The sequence below is a fragment of the Cricetulus griseus genome, chromosome 3 (genome assembly GCF_003668045.3).
Source record: "Cricetulus griseus strain 17A/GY chromosome 3, alternate assembly CriGri-PICRH-1.0, whole genome shotgun sequence".
NCBI classification, from domain to species: domain Eukaryota; kingdom Metazoa; phylum Chordata; class Mammalia; order Rodentia; family Cricetidae; genus Cricetulus; species Cricetulus griseus.
Window position 1 is genome coordinate 205,236,053 of NC_048596.1, and position 13,780 is coordinate 205,249,832.

Consider the following 13,780-nt stretch of genomic DNA (forward strand, 5'->3'; position numbering starts at 1 on the left):
ATAAACCAGTGAGTCATGGAGACTCTCTAAATTATGAGTCTGCATTAGACAAGTTCTCTTCTGTTTCCCTTTCAAAGAGACTCCCCCGCCACCCTCCCCAAAGGGATGGGGTGACAGGGGAGGGGAAGGATAGCTGTCAGTGCTTCCACAGGCACTGCTGCTTTCCTCGCCAGCGTTGATGGGGAAGTTAGGGGGCTGTGGTGATCAAGAAACAACCCCAAGGATTAGGACTGTAAAAAGTTTGCCCACAAACTAAAGTAAAAGATTATGAAAGCACACTAATGGAATTTAAATGAGGGGAACCGTGAGGAGAGGATGAATGGACACTAAGCCTCCCATTTATAACTGCAGACCAAAATGGGATTCTTACCCAGGCAAGGAGAGAACTGAGTTCTCTTGGCTCCAGCAAGATGTTTTTGTGCATACATTATGGACAACCTGGAGCTCCTTGGCCAAGAAAAGAAGCATTGAACTAGTGGCAGGGCCTCCCATCCAGAATGAAGAAAGCCTGGCACAGAGCTAGCACTTGGAGAAGAAATCCAGGCCAAGATTAAGCTGAAAAGAGGTAGAAACAATAAGAGTTCCATTTTCTGAGGCAAATGTAACAAAATTCTCTTTGCGACATTCAAAGCTATTGACCAATGTGATGCTCTTTCCAGGATCTTTATCAGTCTCCCTCCCAGGATGCCCTTGTGTTTTCCTCATGATAAACCACATTACACACCATGTCCTCTGTTTCCAGAGAGAGGATGATGGTAGAGAGAACAGCCTTTGAATTCAGTCTGGTTGATGACTTTGAACACATCAAGTAATCAGATGTGCAGAGTAATGGATAGTAGGCTGAGGGCTGGGGCTTAGTGGGTACATTGTTTACCTAGAATACACAAAGCCCTGGATTCATGTATACAAAAAGAGTGTTGTGTCAAAGCTGGGCAGTGAGCTCAATTGGTAGATATGCTTACTTCATCTAGTGAAGCCCTGGGTTCGATCCTCACTGCATATACCACGCATAGTGGGAGATGCCTGTAATTATAATGGTGGAGGCAGAAAGACCATCGGGTCAAGGTCATAGTGAGTTTGAGGCCATTCTAGAATACACATTAAACCTTTTCTCAGAGACAACAACAGAAACAAACTCAACTGTGTGAACCACCTCAGGTTTTTGTTTTTTGGTTTGGTTTAAGAGGATTGGTCAAACTGACAACCTGTCAGTCAAGGATCGACATACTCTAAAATACTAAGTGTTCAAATCGCCCCTCCCCAGAAAGTCAGTGGTTCTTTGGGGCTTTGGGAAGACCAGATCTTATGGGTTTCACTTTTGCTATGATATTTGAATCACCTTACCCGCAAAGGCTGCCTTCTGCACCAGTTACATGCTTGGTCTTTGGAGACCCATGTCCCTTTTGAAGACCTGTCCCTCCACCCCAGGGCACAGGGAAAGTCTACAACAACTTGGATCCTTATTGGAGCTGTGAGTCTTAGCTGAAGAGCAAAGAACAGTGGTTTTCTGGGGAAGGAAGATGGTCTACAACAGACTGTCCTTCAAAAACCAAGCCATTTGCTATATCTTTAACATATGAGAGAAAACGACTACCTTTGTGTCTTGTTGATCTGAAAGGAGCGATGGAGAGGACCCTTGACTGAAAGGGGCTTCTTCACTAAGTGACTCACTGCCAAGGATGAACTAAGACATTCTAGCACAGGCACAGCTACACGAGCCAAATCAGAATTTGACTTTAACACAAATTAGTCAGTGTTCTGGGCCATTCATAGCCTAGGGCACAAATGGTTGCTGTAGGCCATTTTGTGGCAACTAAACACAGTGTAGTACAATCCCCATTCTTGGGTTTGGAAGAGTTAAAAAACAGTCAGAATTCAGAAAAACACATTATCCATTCATTTTGATTGTAACATATATAAAAGATCAGTGTTTGTAGTCTCTAAGTCTTGAATGGTTAGAATTGTCTATTAGTTGATGGGCCCAGCCATGAGGAGTGCTTTGTCAGAGTTTTTTGTCTAAGTATGTGATGTGGGTGGTTTAGGATCCAGGGCTGTGCAATGGAATGAGGAAGGAAATCTGGGTTGTGTGGCCCTGGATGCTTCCTGGGACATTATGTTTCACCCAGACACTCCCCTGGGGAAAGAAGAAGTGGGACATTCTGGACCTTGCCTAACTGCTTGAACTGAATTACATTCTTTGCAATGCAATGCTTACCTAGCACCCCCCGCACCCCCCCCCCACTCCCATCCCCCACCCCTCGCTCTGGTGTATGTGTATATGTACCTGTGTGTATCATTTCTTACTAGTCATCCACTTTGCTTTTGTTTCATTTTGATTTTACATGTATGTGCATATGTTCTGTGTGTGTATGTATAACATGTGTTCTCATGTGTGTGAGTGACTGTGTGTTTATGGGTCCACAGGTACATGTGGAGATCAGAGGTTGACACTGAATGTCTTCCTCTATTGCAAACTTGTCTCTGTTTGCAATCTCTCATGGAATACAGAGATCACTCACCAACTTGTGCTTGGGATCTCTGCCTCTGCCTACTGACCTTTGGGCTTACAGCTGGGCTACCATACTACACCCTCCCTGTTTTGTGTGTAGACACTGGGGATTTGAACTCTGGTCTTTGTGGCATTGAGCCATCTCCCCAATGTGTTCCATTCCTGAGACGAACCAGGCTGGCTGGGGGGGGGGGGGTGCTATGATTGTGCCTGTGAACGCCTGGCTGAGCATCTTTCCAAATCCTCTCCAGTCCTCCAGTATGAGCTCTATTCACCCATTAGCCAGGAGAGATTTGTATTAGGCTACAACAGTCTTTGTGTTCTTCTGAGGTCTTCTGAGACTCATGCTTATAAATGGTTATTTTTGTATCTTCTGTAGAAGAAAGGACAGTCTGATATTCTCTGTATTTCTGCTTTTCCAGTTGGCCCTCACATTGGGCGCTACTGTGGGCAGAAAACACCTGGTCGGATCCGCTCATCTTCCGGCATTCTATCCATGGTCTTTTACACCGACAGCGCCATAGCAAAGGAAGGTTTCTCAGCCAACTACAGTGTGTTGCAGAGCAGCGTCTCTGAAGGTCAGTATGTATTCATCTCACAAAGCCCTATAGTAAACACTGCCCATTATTTCTCATACACCTGAGGCCACACAAAGCACTAAAGAAATGTTCTGTGAACTGTGGTGCCCACTGTTTATCTTTCTCTGGAATAAAAAAAAAAAACTTTCTGTGTGTGAGTGTCAATTGGAAAAATGTCATTTGGTGTATTTCCTCCATAAAATTATCTGTGAACCTCTGCAGTTAGGGAAGCGGAAAATGACTGAACACTACATGGAAACAATGAGGGGTGACTGGGAAGCTTCCCTGGCACCTCAAAGGCACAGGTGTCAGGAACCACAAAGCACAGTTCCAGGCAGAACCAGCTGGGGGTAGCTGATACACAGAGGGTTGTTGGCTGTAGGTGACCCTGGGGTCTCATTACCATTTTCTTACAAAGTTTTTTTTTTTTTAAAGTAGGATGTGTAAAAGAATGTTTTTATTCTTTTACATTTTAAGTCAATTAATTTATTATATGTATATGCGTGTGTTTGAGACAGACAGACAGACAGACAGACAGACAGACAGGCATCAGTTCTCTCCTTTCACCAAGTGGATTCTGGTGACAAAGGCTGTTACCTGCTGAGCCATCTCACCAACTATAATTTTTTTTTTTTGAGAACAGATTCTCACGTATACCAGGTTGGCCTAAAACTCACTGTATAGCCAAGGATGACCTTTAACTCCTGAGCCTCCTGCCTCTAACTCCCAAGTGCTGGGATTACAGGTGACCTGGACACAAAATATTAGGGTTAAACCTAGGACTTGGTACCTGCTAGGTAAGCATTAAACCTGCTGACCTAATCTGTAAAAGGAGAATATTTCAATTTGTCTTACATACCTTTCCAATAAAAAGAGTAATGTATTTTTAAAGACTTTATTAAAACGCTCAGGGCATGGTAAATAGCTCAGTGGTAGAATACTTGCCTGCAAAGCAGGAGTCCCTAGATTCAAGTTCCAGCATTGCAACCCCTCTGCACAACAGAGGAATGAAATGAAAAGAAAAATCACTGACTAAAGTTCATGTGGCTAGGGGTTCTTTTGAAGGCCAGGTGGAAAAAAAACCTGTGTCTCATTGCTTTTGCTGACCTGCATAGCCAAGCTGCTGTTGTTTTCTGCCCCATATCTGACTGGGAAATGAAAAGGAGAATGAAATCCAAAATGTGTTTACACTTAACTTATTTGGCTAGTCAAAAACTTATCTGTTAGGACGCAAATTTTAGAAAAATGTGAAATTTCTATTGCTGGACATACTGGTCAGCTTTCCATTGATATAACAGACATGAGATTTTCAACTTAAGGGAAAAGATTTTTTCTTTTCCCTTCTTTTTAATTTTTAATTAGTTTTATTTTGACACATGATCTCTGGCTTCCAACTCAGTGTGTAAGGATAGCAATGAACTTCTGAAGGTCAGAAGTTCAGGATGCTGGGATTACAGGTGGTATGCCCCACCACTTCAAATGACGAAGTGCTGGCATGCCACCTATGTGGCTCCATTCATGCTGCACAGGCACTCCATCACCAAACCGCATCCCTACCTCAGAGAGCATTTTGTCAACCTTAGCCCACATGGGAGTATTAAGAATAACTGTGCTGACATTCATAGTCTTACTTTTAAAGATCCATATTCAGGAAAACATAATTATAGGTGACATGTTCCAGTAATCCCATGTTGCATATTTTGCCAGGTTTTGTTAATGAACTCTGTTTCTCTCTCTCTCTCCTCTCTCTCGTCTATCGTGTGTGTGTGTGTGTGTGTGTGTGTGTGTGTGTGTGTGTGTGTGTGTGTGTGTGTGTGTAGGCCTGAATTTGACATCAAGCTGTGTGTCTTCCTCAGTCACTGTCCACCGTATGTGTTGAGACAGAATCTCCCAATGAATCTGGACTATGAATTGGGCAGACTGGCTACCCAGCAAGCCCCAGGGATCTGACTGGCAGTGTTGATATTCCAGGCCCAGCTTCCATTTACTTGGGTGGTAAGGACCAAATGCAGGTCCTAACACTGAATCATCTCCCCAGGCCATTTGTGAACTCCTTAGTTTGCCACATTAAATTTAAACTATGTTTTTGGCCCTTTATAATTTGTCTGCAGATTTCAAGTGTATGGAGGCTCTGGGCATGGAATCTGGAGAAATCCATTCCGACCAGATCACAGCATCCTCACAGTATGGCACCAACTGGTCTGTAGAGCGCTCCCGCCTAAACTACCCTGAAAATGGGTGGACTCCCGGACAGGACTCCTATCGGGAGTGGATCCAGGTAGGTGGAACAAGGCTGGGCACAGCTGGGCTGGCCTCTAGCAAGGCTGTCAAATAAAAATGGGTGCGATATCAAACACAGGAAAGAGCCCTGAACACAAATCAATCCATGAAAATGATCATACTCACACAGAGAGAGTAGCAGAGCTGGCCTCACTCAGGTGGCCCCCAGAAAACACTCTTTTCTTCTCAAGTCCTTTTCACTGCTTTTTCCAAGTCTGAGTAGATGCCTCACTTCCATCACAAATAGAAGAAGATAAGATGCCCCCCTCCGCAACGACTACACGTTCACTCCTATTCTGCCACAGTTCTATGTCATTGATAGAATATAGGAATTCTGTCTGTAGGGCTTGTTTGAGATATTTGCCTGCAAGTATTGGCTTTTTGGGTTGATTGGAGTAGAGCATGCAAAATACACATGTTCTGTGTAGCTAATTGAGGGCATCTGCTGGCTTGTATTCATGGACACGTATGGAATCCTCATATATGCATCTTCATTAGTGATTCTGTTGCTCCTGCTTTTACTAGGCTCTTATATCCTTCCTTACTGTGCAGCCACACACATGGCCACTGGTCTTCATCCCCCCAAGTCTTCTACTCTAACTGTTTTCCAGGAGTCATCCCTAGTACCATTCTGAGTACCCATCCTTGCACAACCTTGACTTCTGGACATCTCTACCAGTGTTGTTTATTTATCTTCTTGCTGCAACAAAATATCCAGCAAATGCAACTTAAAGGAGAAAGGGTTTGTTTCCAGTCAGTTCCAGGTGATACAGTCCATTGCTGCAAGGAACATGAGACAGCCTGAGCAAGAGGCAGCTGGTCCCATTGTATCAGGAAGCAGAGAGAGATGAATGCTGGTACTCATCTCACTTTCTCCTTTTTATGCAGTCCTGAACCTCAGACCACGCTGTCCACTTTTAGGGTGTGTCTTCTCTCCTCAATTAACCTTATTGAGAAGACCCCTTGCAGATATATCCAAAGATTTGTTTTCTTTCTGATTCTAAACCCATCATACTGGCAACCACGATTAACCATCTTGCCACCACCAAAGGCTCTGTGCTTGGACTCATGGGGTCGGCACCATGGTTTAATGAATCATGTGGATGTGGACGTTCTGTGTATATGACAATCATCTGACCCAAAAGTAGGCAGACCCTGTCTTTTATTTATTGCCTGATATATAAAAATGACTTAACTCCAGAGAGAGTCTCTATGCAAGAAGAAAGCTGGGGTGGTTTATACTCTCCCGTGTCCATTGCTGTTTCAGTCATTTGAACACAAATACAGGATTCTGTTTTACTTTGCAAAGGTCAATATTAGTTTAACATACACTTAACGTGAAAGAGCCCATTACGGGAGACTGAACTCTTGCTAACCTCTGTATGACAACACCAAGCCATGTGGAGAGAGTGGGAAAAGATGAGGCCTCACTCGGGATTGCTGAAGCCTGCCCTAGATGAAGAGGTGAAATTAATTTGCTCATGGTAGCTTGTCTTTCCATGTCTCCGAACCCACAAGCAGCTCCTTGTGAATGACAGACGCAGCTCTGAGGGAAGCTTCCATTTTTGCAGTGCTAAGCATGTCTGTATGGTAATGCATTTCTATTCTGGGTAACGTGGACCTTACTCAATAATGGAGCCCCTGTGGTCCTGCAGGGGTTCAGAAACTGCCGTAGTAGCAATTCCTCTTCATGAACCACTTCTTCATTGGCAAAAACAGAGAGAAAACAGGCATTCCTGAAACACTTGTCAAAGGGATAGGATCCTACATCATTTTTATTGGATGTAATCTAAGATAGCTACTGAAGAATGTCATCCAACCCTTTCTCTCATGGACTAGTGTGGTCAGGAGAAGCGTGGCAGCCCCACCCCACCCCACCCCCAAAAAGAAAGATTTATTGTTACTCATATTCCTCCACCCCCCAGATTGGCTGGGGGCTCAGACCTTTACATGTGACCCTCAGCAAGGGGTAGCTGTTACCTGAAATGTCTCTATCAGTAAGGCAGAAGAGGAAGGAGACCTGGGGCAGTTACCCAAGCTGTTGAAATTGTGCATCTCATTGCCAATGTCTTGTCACACAGCCACACTCAGCCTACCTCTGTGGAGGGGAAGGGCAAACTCTCTGGTAAATGTACTGACAGTGGTACCTCTCATAAACCATTCCCCACTGTTGTTTGCTTCTGAGGTGTCCTGGCCACTTAACAGCTTTTGAACACTTTTCTTTTTGAGGTGGGGTCTCCTGTAGCCCAAGATGGCTTTGAACTCACTATGTAACTGAGGATGACTTTGAACTTCTGGTCCTCCTGTCTTTCCATCCTGAGTGCTGGAATTGCAGACATGAATCAAAACATTTGGTTTTATCTGCAGCTGGAAACCGAACTCAAGGCTTCCTAAATGCTAGGCAAACACCCCACTAATGCGCCACATTCCCCCATCCAAGAGGAAACAGTTTTGATCTAATCCCCTAATCCTGGGAAGGAGCCAAAATTCCTCCATTTCAAAATTAGGAACCCTGAGTCTGAGGAAAACCTATAAGTATTCATCACAGGGGGGACCCTGGACTTGGAAGCAAAGTCTTTTGGGCTCCCCAGCCCCAAATGCTTCTTTACGTTCTCATGTTATTATGTGTGGTGACTTTTTGCCTTCACACATGTGGGTCTCTCCCATGAGCTCCAGATTCTGCCCTCTCCTTCCCTCCAGCTGAAGATGCTCTCGTTGGCCATGTGTAGGGACTTTACCCTTCAGTGTCGATGGAAGGTGACTGTCAGGAAAGTGTAGCTTCTTGTTTGCATTGAGATGAAATGGCCCTTTTCCCTTGGCACTCAGAGCTCATTTACACACTTATGTCTGTGCTCATGGTGGGAGTGGTTATCATCCACCCATCACCTAATTATGAATAATTTCATGTGCTTCCAGATTTTCTGAAGCTCCTTGGAAGTGGTTGGCTGGTTGTTTTCATCAGATAGATGTTTTCTAAATTAACGAACAAGTATGGTGTAATTCAGATGAAGGGCGGAGGCAGGCGCTGCTAATCACACAGCCTAACACGTAGGGTGGCATACACGTATACTTCTATTTTTATGCACACGATTATGCAGATGACATTTGTCTTGATTTTCAGCTTTATCCCATTTTGCATGAAATATGCCCCACAAAACACGTTGCTGTAGCAACAACTAGAACAAATACTTGCATGTGTTAAATTAATAAAACAACATTGGAAACTGGCTTTCCTTAAAGACAGGAACAGCCTTCAGCTCCCATTGTTTTTCTCTAGGAAATTACCAAGTAGCATTTAAAAAAAAAAAAAAAAAACCAACAATACATCGTTAGCCATGGATATGAATGTCCACACTAGTGCTTCCTGAGAGATCCGTTGTCTGCCAGGAAGCTTCAAAACAAGACAAGGAGCCGCCTGGTAAGAAGAAACACGAAGGGATGTCCCGACTGGAAGGTTCTTAAATGGCCATATCCTGCTCACAAGGCCACTTCACAAAAAGCTCTTGTTAGTAGTCACAGTTGAGCACAATGTAAAATTTGTTCATTTTTTTCTAGATTCTTCCATTCTGTAGTCTGTCTTCTAGGCTACTTACATTATTGACATAATCTTTTTCTTCCTTTGTTTCTAATTAAGCAATTACAGACTCAGTATATCTGTGGTGCAATCAAAATCCTTACTTTTGCATTCATCATTACAACCTAACCTCAGACTCATGGAAATGAGGTCCTTTCCCCACAAAACAGTGATATGGCCTTCAGCCACTGAAGCACCACCAATCTATGACACTAGGAGTCACAGAGAAACACAGGCTGTGTTTTCCTTTTCTTCCACATAAAGTACATATCATGTTGTATTTGTTCAAGAGACATGGTCTCACAGATCCTAACTGTAGCCATTCACAAACACAGCAGAATTTAATTTGTTAATTATTCCAATGTTTTATTAATGATGGTGTTCACCACACTGTAAACAGATTTATCCTTCCAGCTTTAATTAAAGCTCTTGGGAGCATTTTCCTCAAAACAACTGTGACTTTCCCTGATTAAAATGCCAGGAGACAAAAAAAGAAAAGCTATTGCAAGAGACACAAGGCTGACTGGAAGATGAACTCTGCTGATCTCAGATAAATAAAAATGGCACCAGGGACTAATCGATTACCACCACCACCTCCTCCAGCGACTTTTGAAATAGAATTATTTGATAAACCAACTCAGCTGAAACTTCATTCTTCTCCAATGGGAGGACATTGTCTTTTGCAGAAAAAGAAATTTTGTAGTAGGTCATTTATGGCTCTCTATACTCCAGAGAAACAGAAGGCAGTTGGCTTCTTAGCCATATTCTGTTTGTTTGGTAAGTTAGCCCTGGTGTGGATAAGGACTCTGGAGTGGGCCTCTGGATTGTAATGTAATGAGATTGGAACCAGAGGATATCTAGAAGCATGGAATTGGGGCTGGGCAGATAGCTGAGCAAGCATGAAGTCCTGACTTCCACCCTGAACCAATGTAAACAAACAAACAAACAAACCCTTCTATAATGGAGGTTGGCTGTAATCCCAGCATTGGCGAGGAAGAAACGGGAGAACCCTCAGAACTTGATGGTTTACCAGTCTAGCTTCTAGCCCATTTGAAGAGCTCCAGACCATGTGAGAGATCATGTCTCAAAAAACAAGGTAGACAGAGCCATCCCTGGCATCTACATGCACACACACACACACACACACACACACACACACACACACACACTGACTTTAAGAACAAAGACCAAACAAGTTGGACATGTTTCAAGGACCACATGAAATAAAATAATGTTTTCTCTGGTAATCAGCATTAATATACAGTTTAATCATCTTTTAGGTAGAAAAAAGTGCTTGCTTATTCAGTCCGAAGAGTGTTTGATTTGAAGCCCTTGCTTGTAACCTTTAGAGTATCCCCAGGTTGAAAGTTAGAAACAGAAGTGATTTATCTTAAAGTTGTAGACTGCCATTTGTGTGAACAATCTTTAGACAGTGTTTGCTTTCCTCTTGTGCTTTCTGGATTGATCCTTTGTTCTCGGGTGTCGAGTATGGAGCAGGTACCTCATATGAAATCATTTTTGAGTTTTCACAAAATTGCCAGCATCTTTTGGGTTTACAATCTGTAATGCTTTCCTCACGATCGCTTCCATCTGCCAAATTGACTAATCCAGAATGTGTATACAGCAGGGTTATTCTGACTGTAAACACTCTGTGTTTATAAACCAGGCACTCTAGGGGGTGCCTTAACTCATTCAGATCATTAGCAAATTGCTGAAATTACAATAAAATGATACTTTATAAATCTGTAACTAGAGAACTGACAGAAATAGCTCACTGGATTCTCCAAATACGGAATGATGCTTGTGAGGTATAGTCTTAGTCAATTTAGGGAAAATGCAGGTGTTCAGTTCAGCATGCATTTTCGTGTGTGTGTGTGTGTGTGTGTGTGTGTGTGTGTGTGTGTGTGTGTGTATGTATGTGTGTGTGTGTTGCAACTACTGTTGATACTCTAAATGTTCACCTGGAGGCTATATAATTTGCTTTAAAGCACGTCCCAAGGTGAGTCTTGGCAAGTCCCTTTACCCTAAATCTGCACGGACCTCTGCTTCCCACCCACACAAACCGCTGTTTGGCTCAGTTCTGATACCTGGGCTGTGTTCCCTCCAGAACACTGCACCGAAGCCCCTGTTCCCTGAGTCACATTTCCTGAAGTTGTCTCTGAGACTTTGGACTTTTACATTACAGGTCATTTAAAGGTCATAACTAGAGATGCATTAAATTCAGAGTTTCGGGAGTTTAGGGATGGATTTGATTGGGGGTAAACAGAAATTCGTGTAATGTAATTTTTCAATATTTTAACAGACTGTTTTGTCACATAGAAGTTACCAAGATGGTCTAAATAACTTTGGTCAAGCTGACCACATAATTCTGTTTTAGAAATCAGACAAATGATTTTGCTTATGAGCATTTCATGTCAACACTCCCTAGAGAGCACAAGAGCATGAATAACGTTGGCAAACAGTGTTGAAAGAGCCATGGTTGTTCATGGAGAACTGCACTAAAAGGCTGTGCACAGCACTTTGTTCAAGGCGCTGCCTTCTCATTATTGTAATGACAGTGTCTTTTTTTAAACCCACATTTACAGTTACATCCTGAAAGAGACTATTTCTCCTTCCTAGGACACCTCAATTCAAAGTGTAGGACTCAAAGTAGGTGTGTTAGCATCATTTTCTCTTTGTTTGTCCAGGCCCAAAGACCCGAGATTTGCAGTGAGTTAGAATGTTGGTGCCCTTGTTCCTACTCAGCTCTTAGTAAGCTATGTAGAGGGCCATATCCACCTGAAGGTGAACTTTGAGCCCAGCTGGCCCCTGCTTGCTTGCTTCTTGGTAGACTATCAGCTAACTAGAATCAACACTGAAGTAGCTACAATGGTGATAAAGGACTGGACTATGTGTGGAGAAGTTTCTTAGTGTGGGTAAGGCTCGAGCTGTGAGGGATAAGTAGGTCATGGGCATAGGAACTACTCTGTGACTACTCTGTGACTACCTGGACTACAGGTTTTGAGCAGTGCCCCTGCGTTCCGTATAAGAGTGCCATGTGTCTTCCCACACAATAGTTCCAAGGACCAAAAGACATTTGTGCAGATGTTTACTTTTTTCACACCCAGCCAAAAATAACAATCAGGGGGATGCTCACAGTGTCCTGGATTCCAACTTTGAATCATCGGAGGGGTGGGGCTTCTTGAGCCACAAGTGATTTGCTACTGGGTTTTGGGTGTTTTGTAAGCTACTTGATGCTGCTCTTTGAACTGGAGCCTGGCTCTTTTGTTTTCCAAAAATACAGATATATTTGTTTACCCTATTCAAAAAAATCACATCAGTACTTCCCTGCTTGCTTATCTTGAGTTTCTCTATTTTTAGGTATTGAAAGTGAACTGTTTTAACTAAATAAATAGAGATGTTATTTTAAACTACTACACAATCTCACTCAAAATGCACAGAGATAAGGATGACATTGGGGCACAGAAACACAGGATGAAATTGTCCGTTGTGAGCAACAAGAAGTGGGCAAAATGAGAATGAAATTAGCTCTCCCGAACATAGGAAGTGTTGCACACAGACGTATTTTAGATCTCCTGAAATATGTCAGTCAAAAGCTTGTTGTTGTCTTTTAAGTTCCAACATAATCCAGAGTAGGGAAGAGGGATTACAAAGCCTGTCTATTGTTTATTCATTTATCTTTTCATAATATTGCACTTTCATATTTGTCCCCTAAAGGACAGCCCATTAAGTATTCCTAGTTACAGCACCAAATCTGTGGACCAATGAAAAGGGAAGGCTGATGGTTTCACATCTGTTTTGGGTGAAAAGGCTGTTCCTGTCTGTGGTACTGAAAATTTAAAGAACTGTTATTATACAATTGGGAATCCTCCGGGAGTAAAATGTTAATGAAATCCATAATGCTCGCAGATTTTACGATAGCAGTTTTAGGAAATTCCTTTGGTGAGGTTTGTTGATTTCTGTCCCAGTGGTAATAATTGCACCTTTTACAGAGTGTGTTAATGTCCACATTTAGGAGCAATGGCTACATTTATGCTGTGTGTAATGTAACACACCACTCTTGAGCCTTAAATAACTTTCATATTGTAGTTTGGAAACCCCAGAGCAAAAACAAATATGTTCTTGAAAATTGGAAGAACCCAAGGTTGAAACTTCTAGACTATCCACAGACAGCTTCTCCAGTGATGAGAGAGAGGTCTGCACCCTAGCATCCAGGCTCAGATATGGATGGAGATGTGGGGCCTCCTAGCTCTTAGTTAATGTACCACTCAAAAGATTAACATCAGCATGAGAGTTCTGATCAGCATCAAAAGAGCAGTTTAGGTTGCTGATCTGAAACAAGACTGATGCTTGAGTGGATGTATATATACACAAGTACAGACACACCCAAGCCCCATGTACAAGCACATACAAACATATATGTGTACAAAATACATGCACATGTATGAGCAACATAAACACATATGCACACACAAACATACATGCATAGAAAAATGCATGCGCATGTGTGAGCACACATGAATATACATGTTCATACAAATTCATATGCCTCTATACATGCACACACAAGCATACATGCATATGTGGGTTATTTCCCTTCTTCACCCTTTTCCTCCCCTCCCTCAACCATCTAATCTTGTTCAACTCTAGGTTCCAATAAAGAGAGAAAAGTAGATTAAATTTTAAAATGCTCTGTATATCCCAATAGTAATAAAATGCATTATGCTTTTGTATTTCCAGCAGTTGACGAGAGTAGGCATTTGAGACTAATTGCACACATTATAACTAAGAATAATCACATATGTGCTTGTGCACGTGACTCATGCTCTTTTTTTTTTT

General features: G+C 42.6%; 1 protein-coding gene across 6 annotated transcripts in view; it reads left to right on the top strand.

Annotated features, from left to right (window-relative positions):
• Nrp1 (neuropilin 1) overlaps nt 1–13,780 on the top strand; it is a 151,962-nt gene that overhangs the window by 74,186 nt on the left and 63,996 nt on the right. For all 6 annotated transcript variants that reach the window (XM_027404763.1, XM_027404766.2, XM_027404767.2 and 3 more), the window contains exons 6-7: nt 2,932–3,087; nt 5,199–5,365. In XM_027404763.1, coding sequence (XP_027260564.1) covers nt 2,932–3,087; nt 5,199–5,365 — 323 coding nt within the window. The remainder of the gene's footprint in view (nt 1–2,931; nt 3,088–5,198; nt 5,366–13,780) is intronic.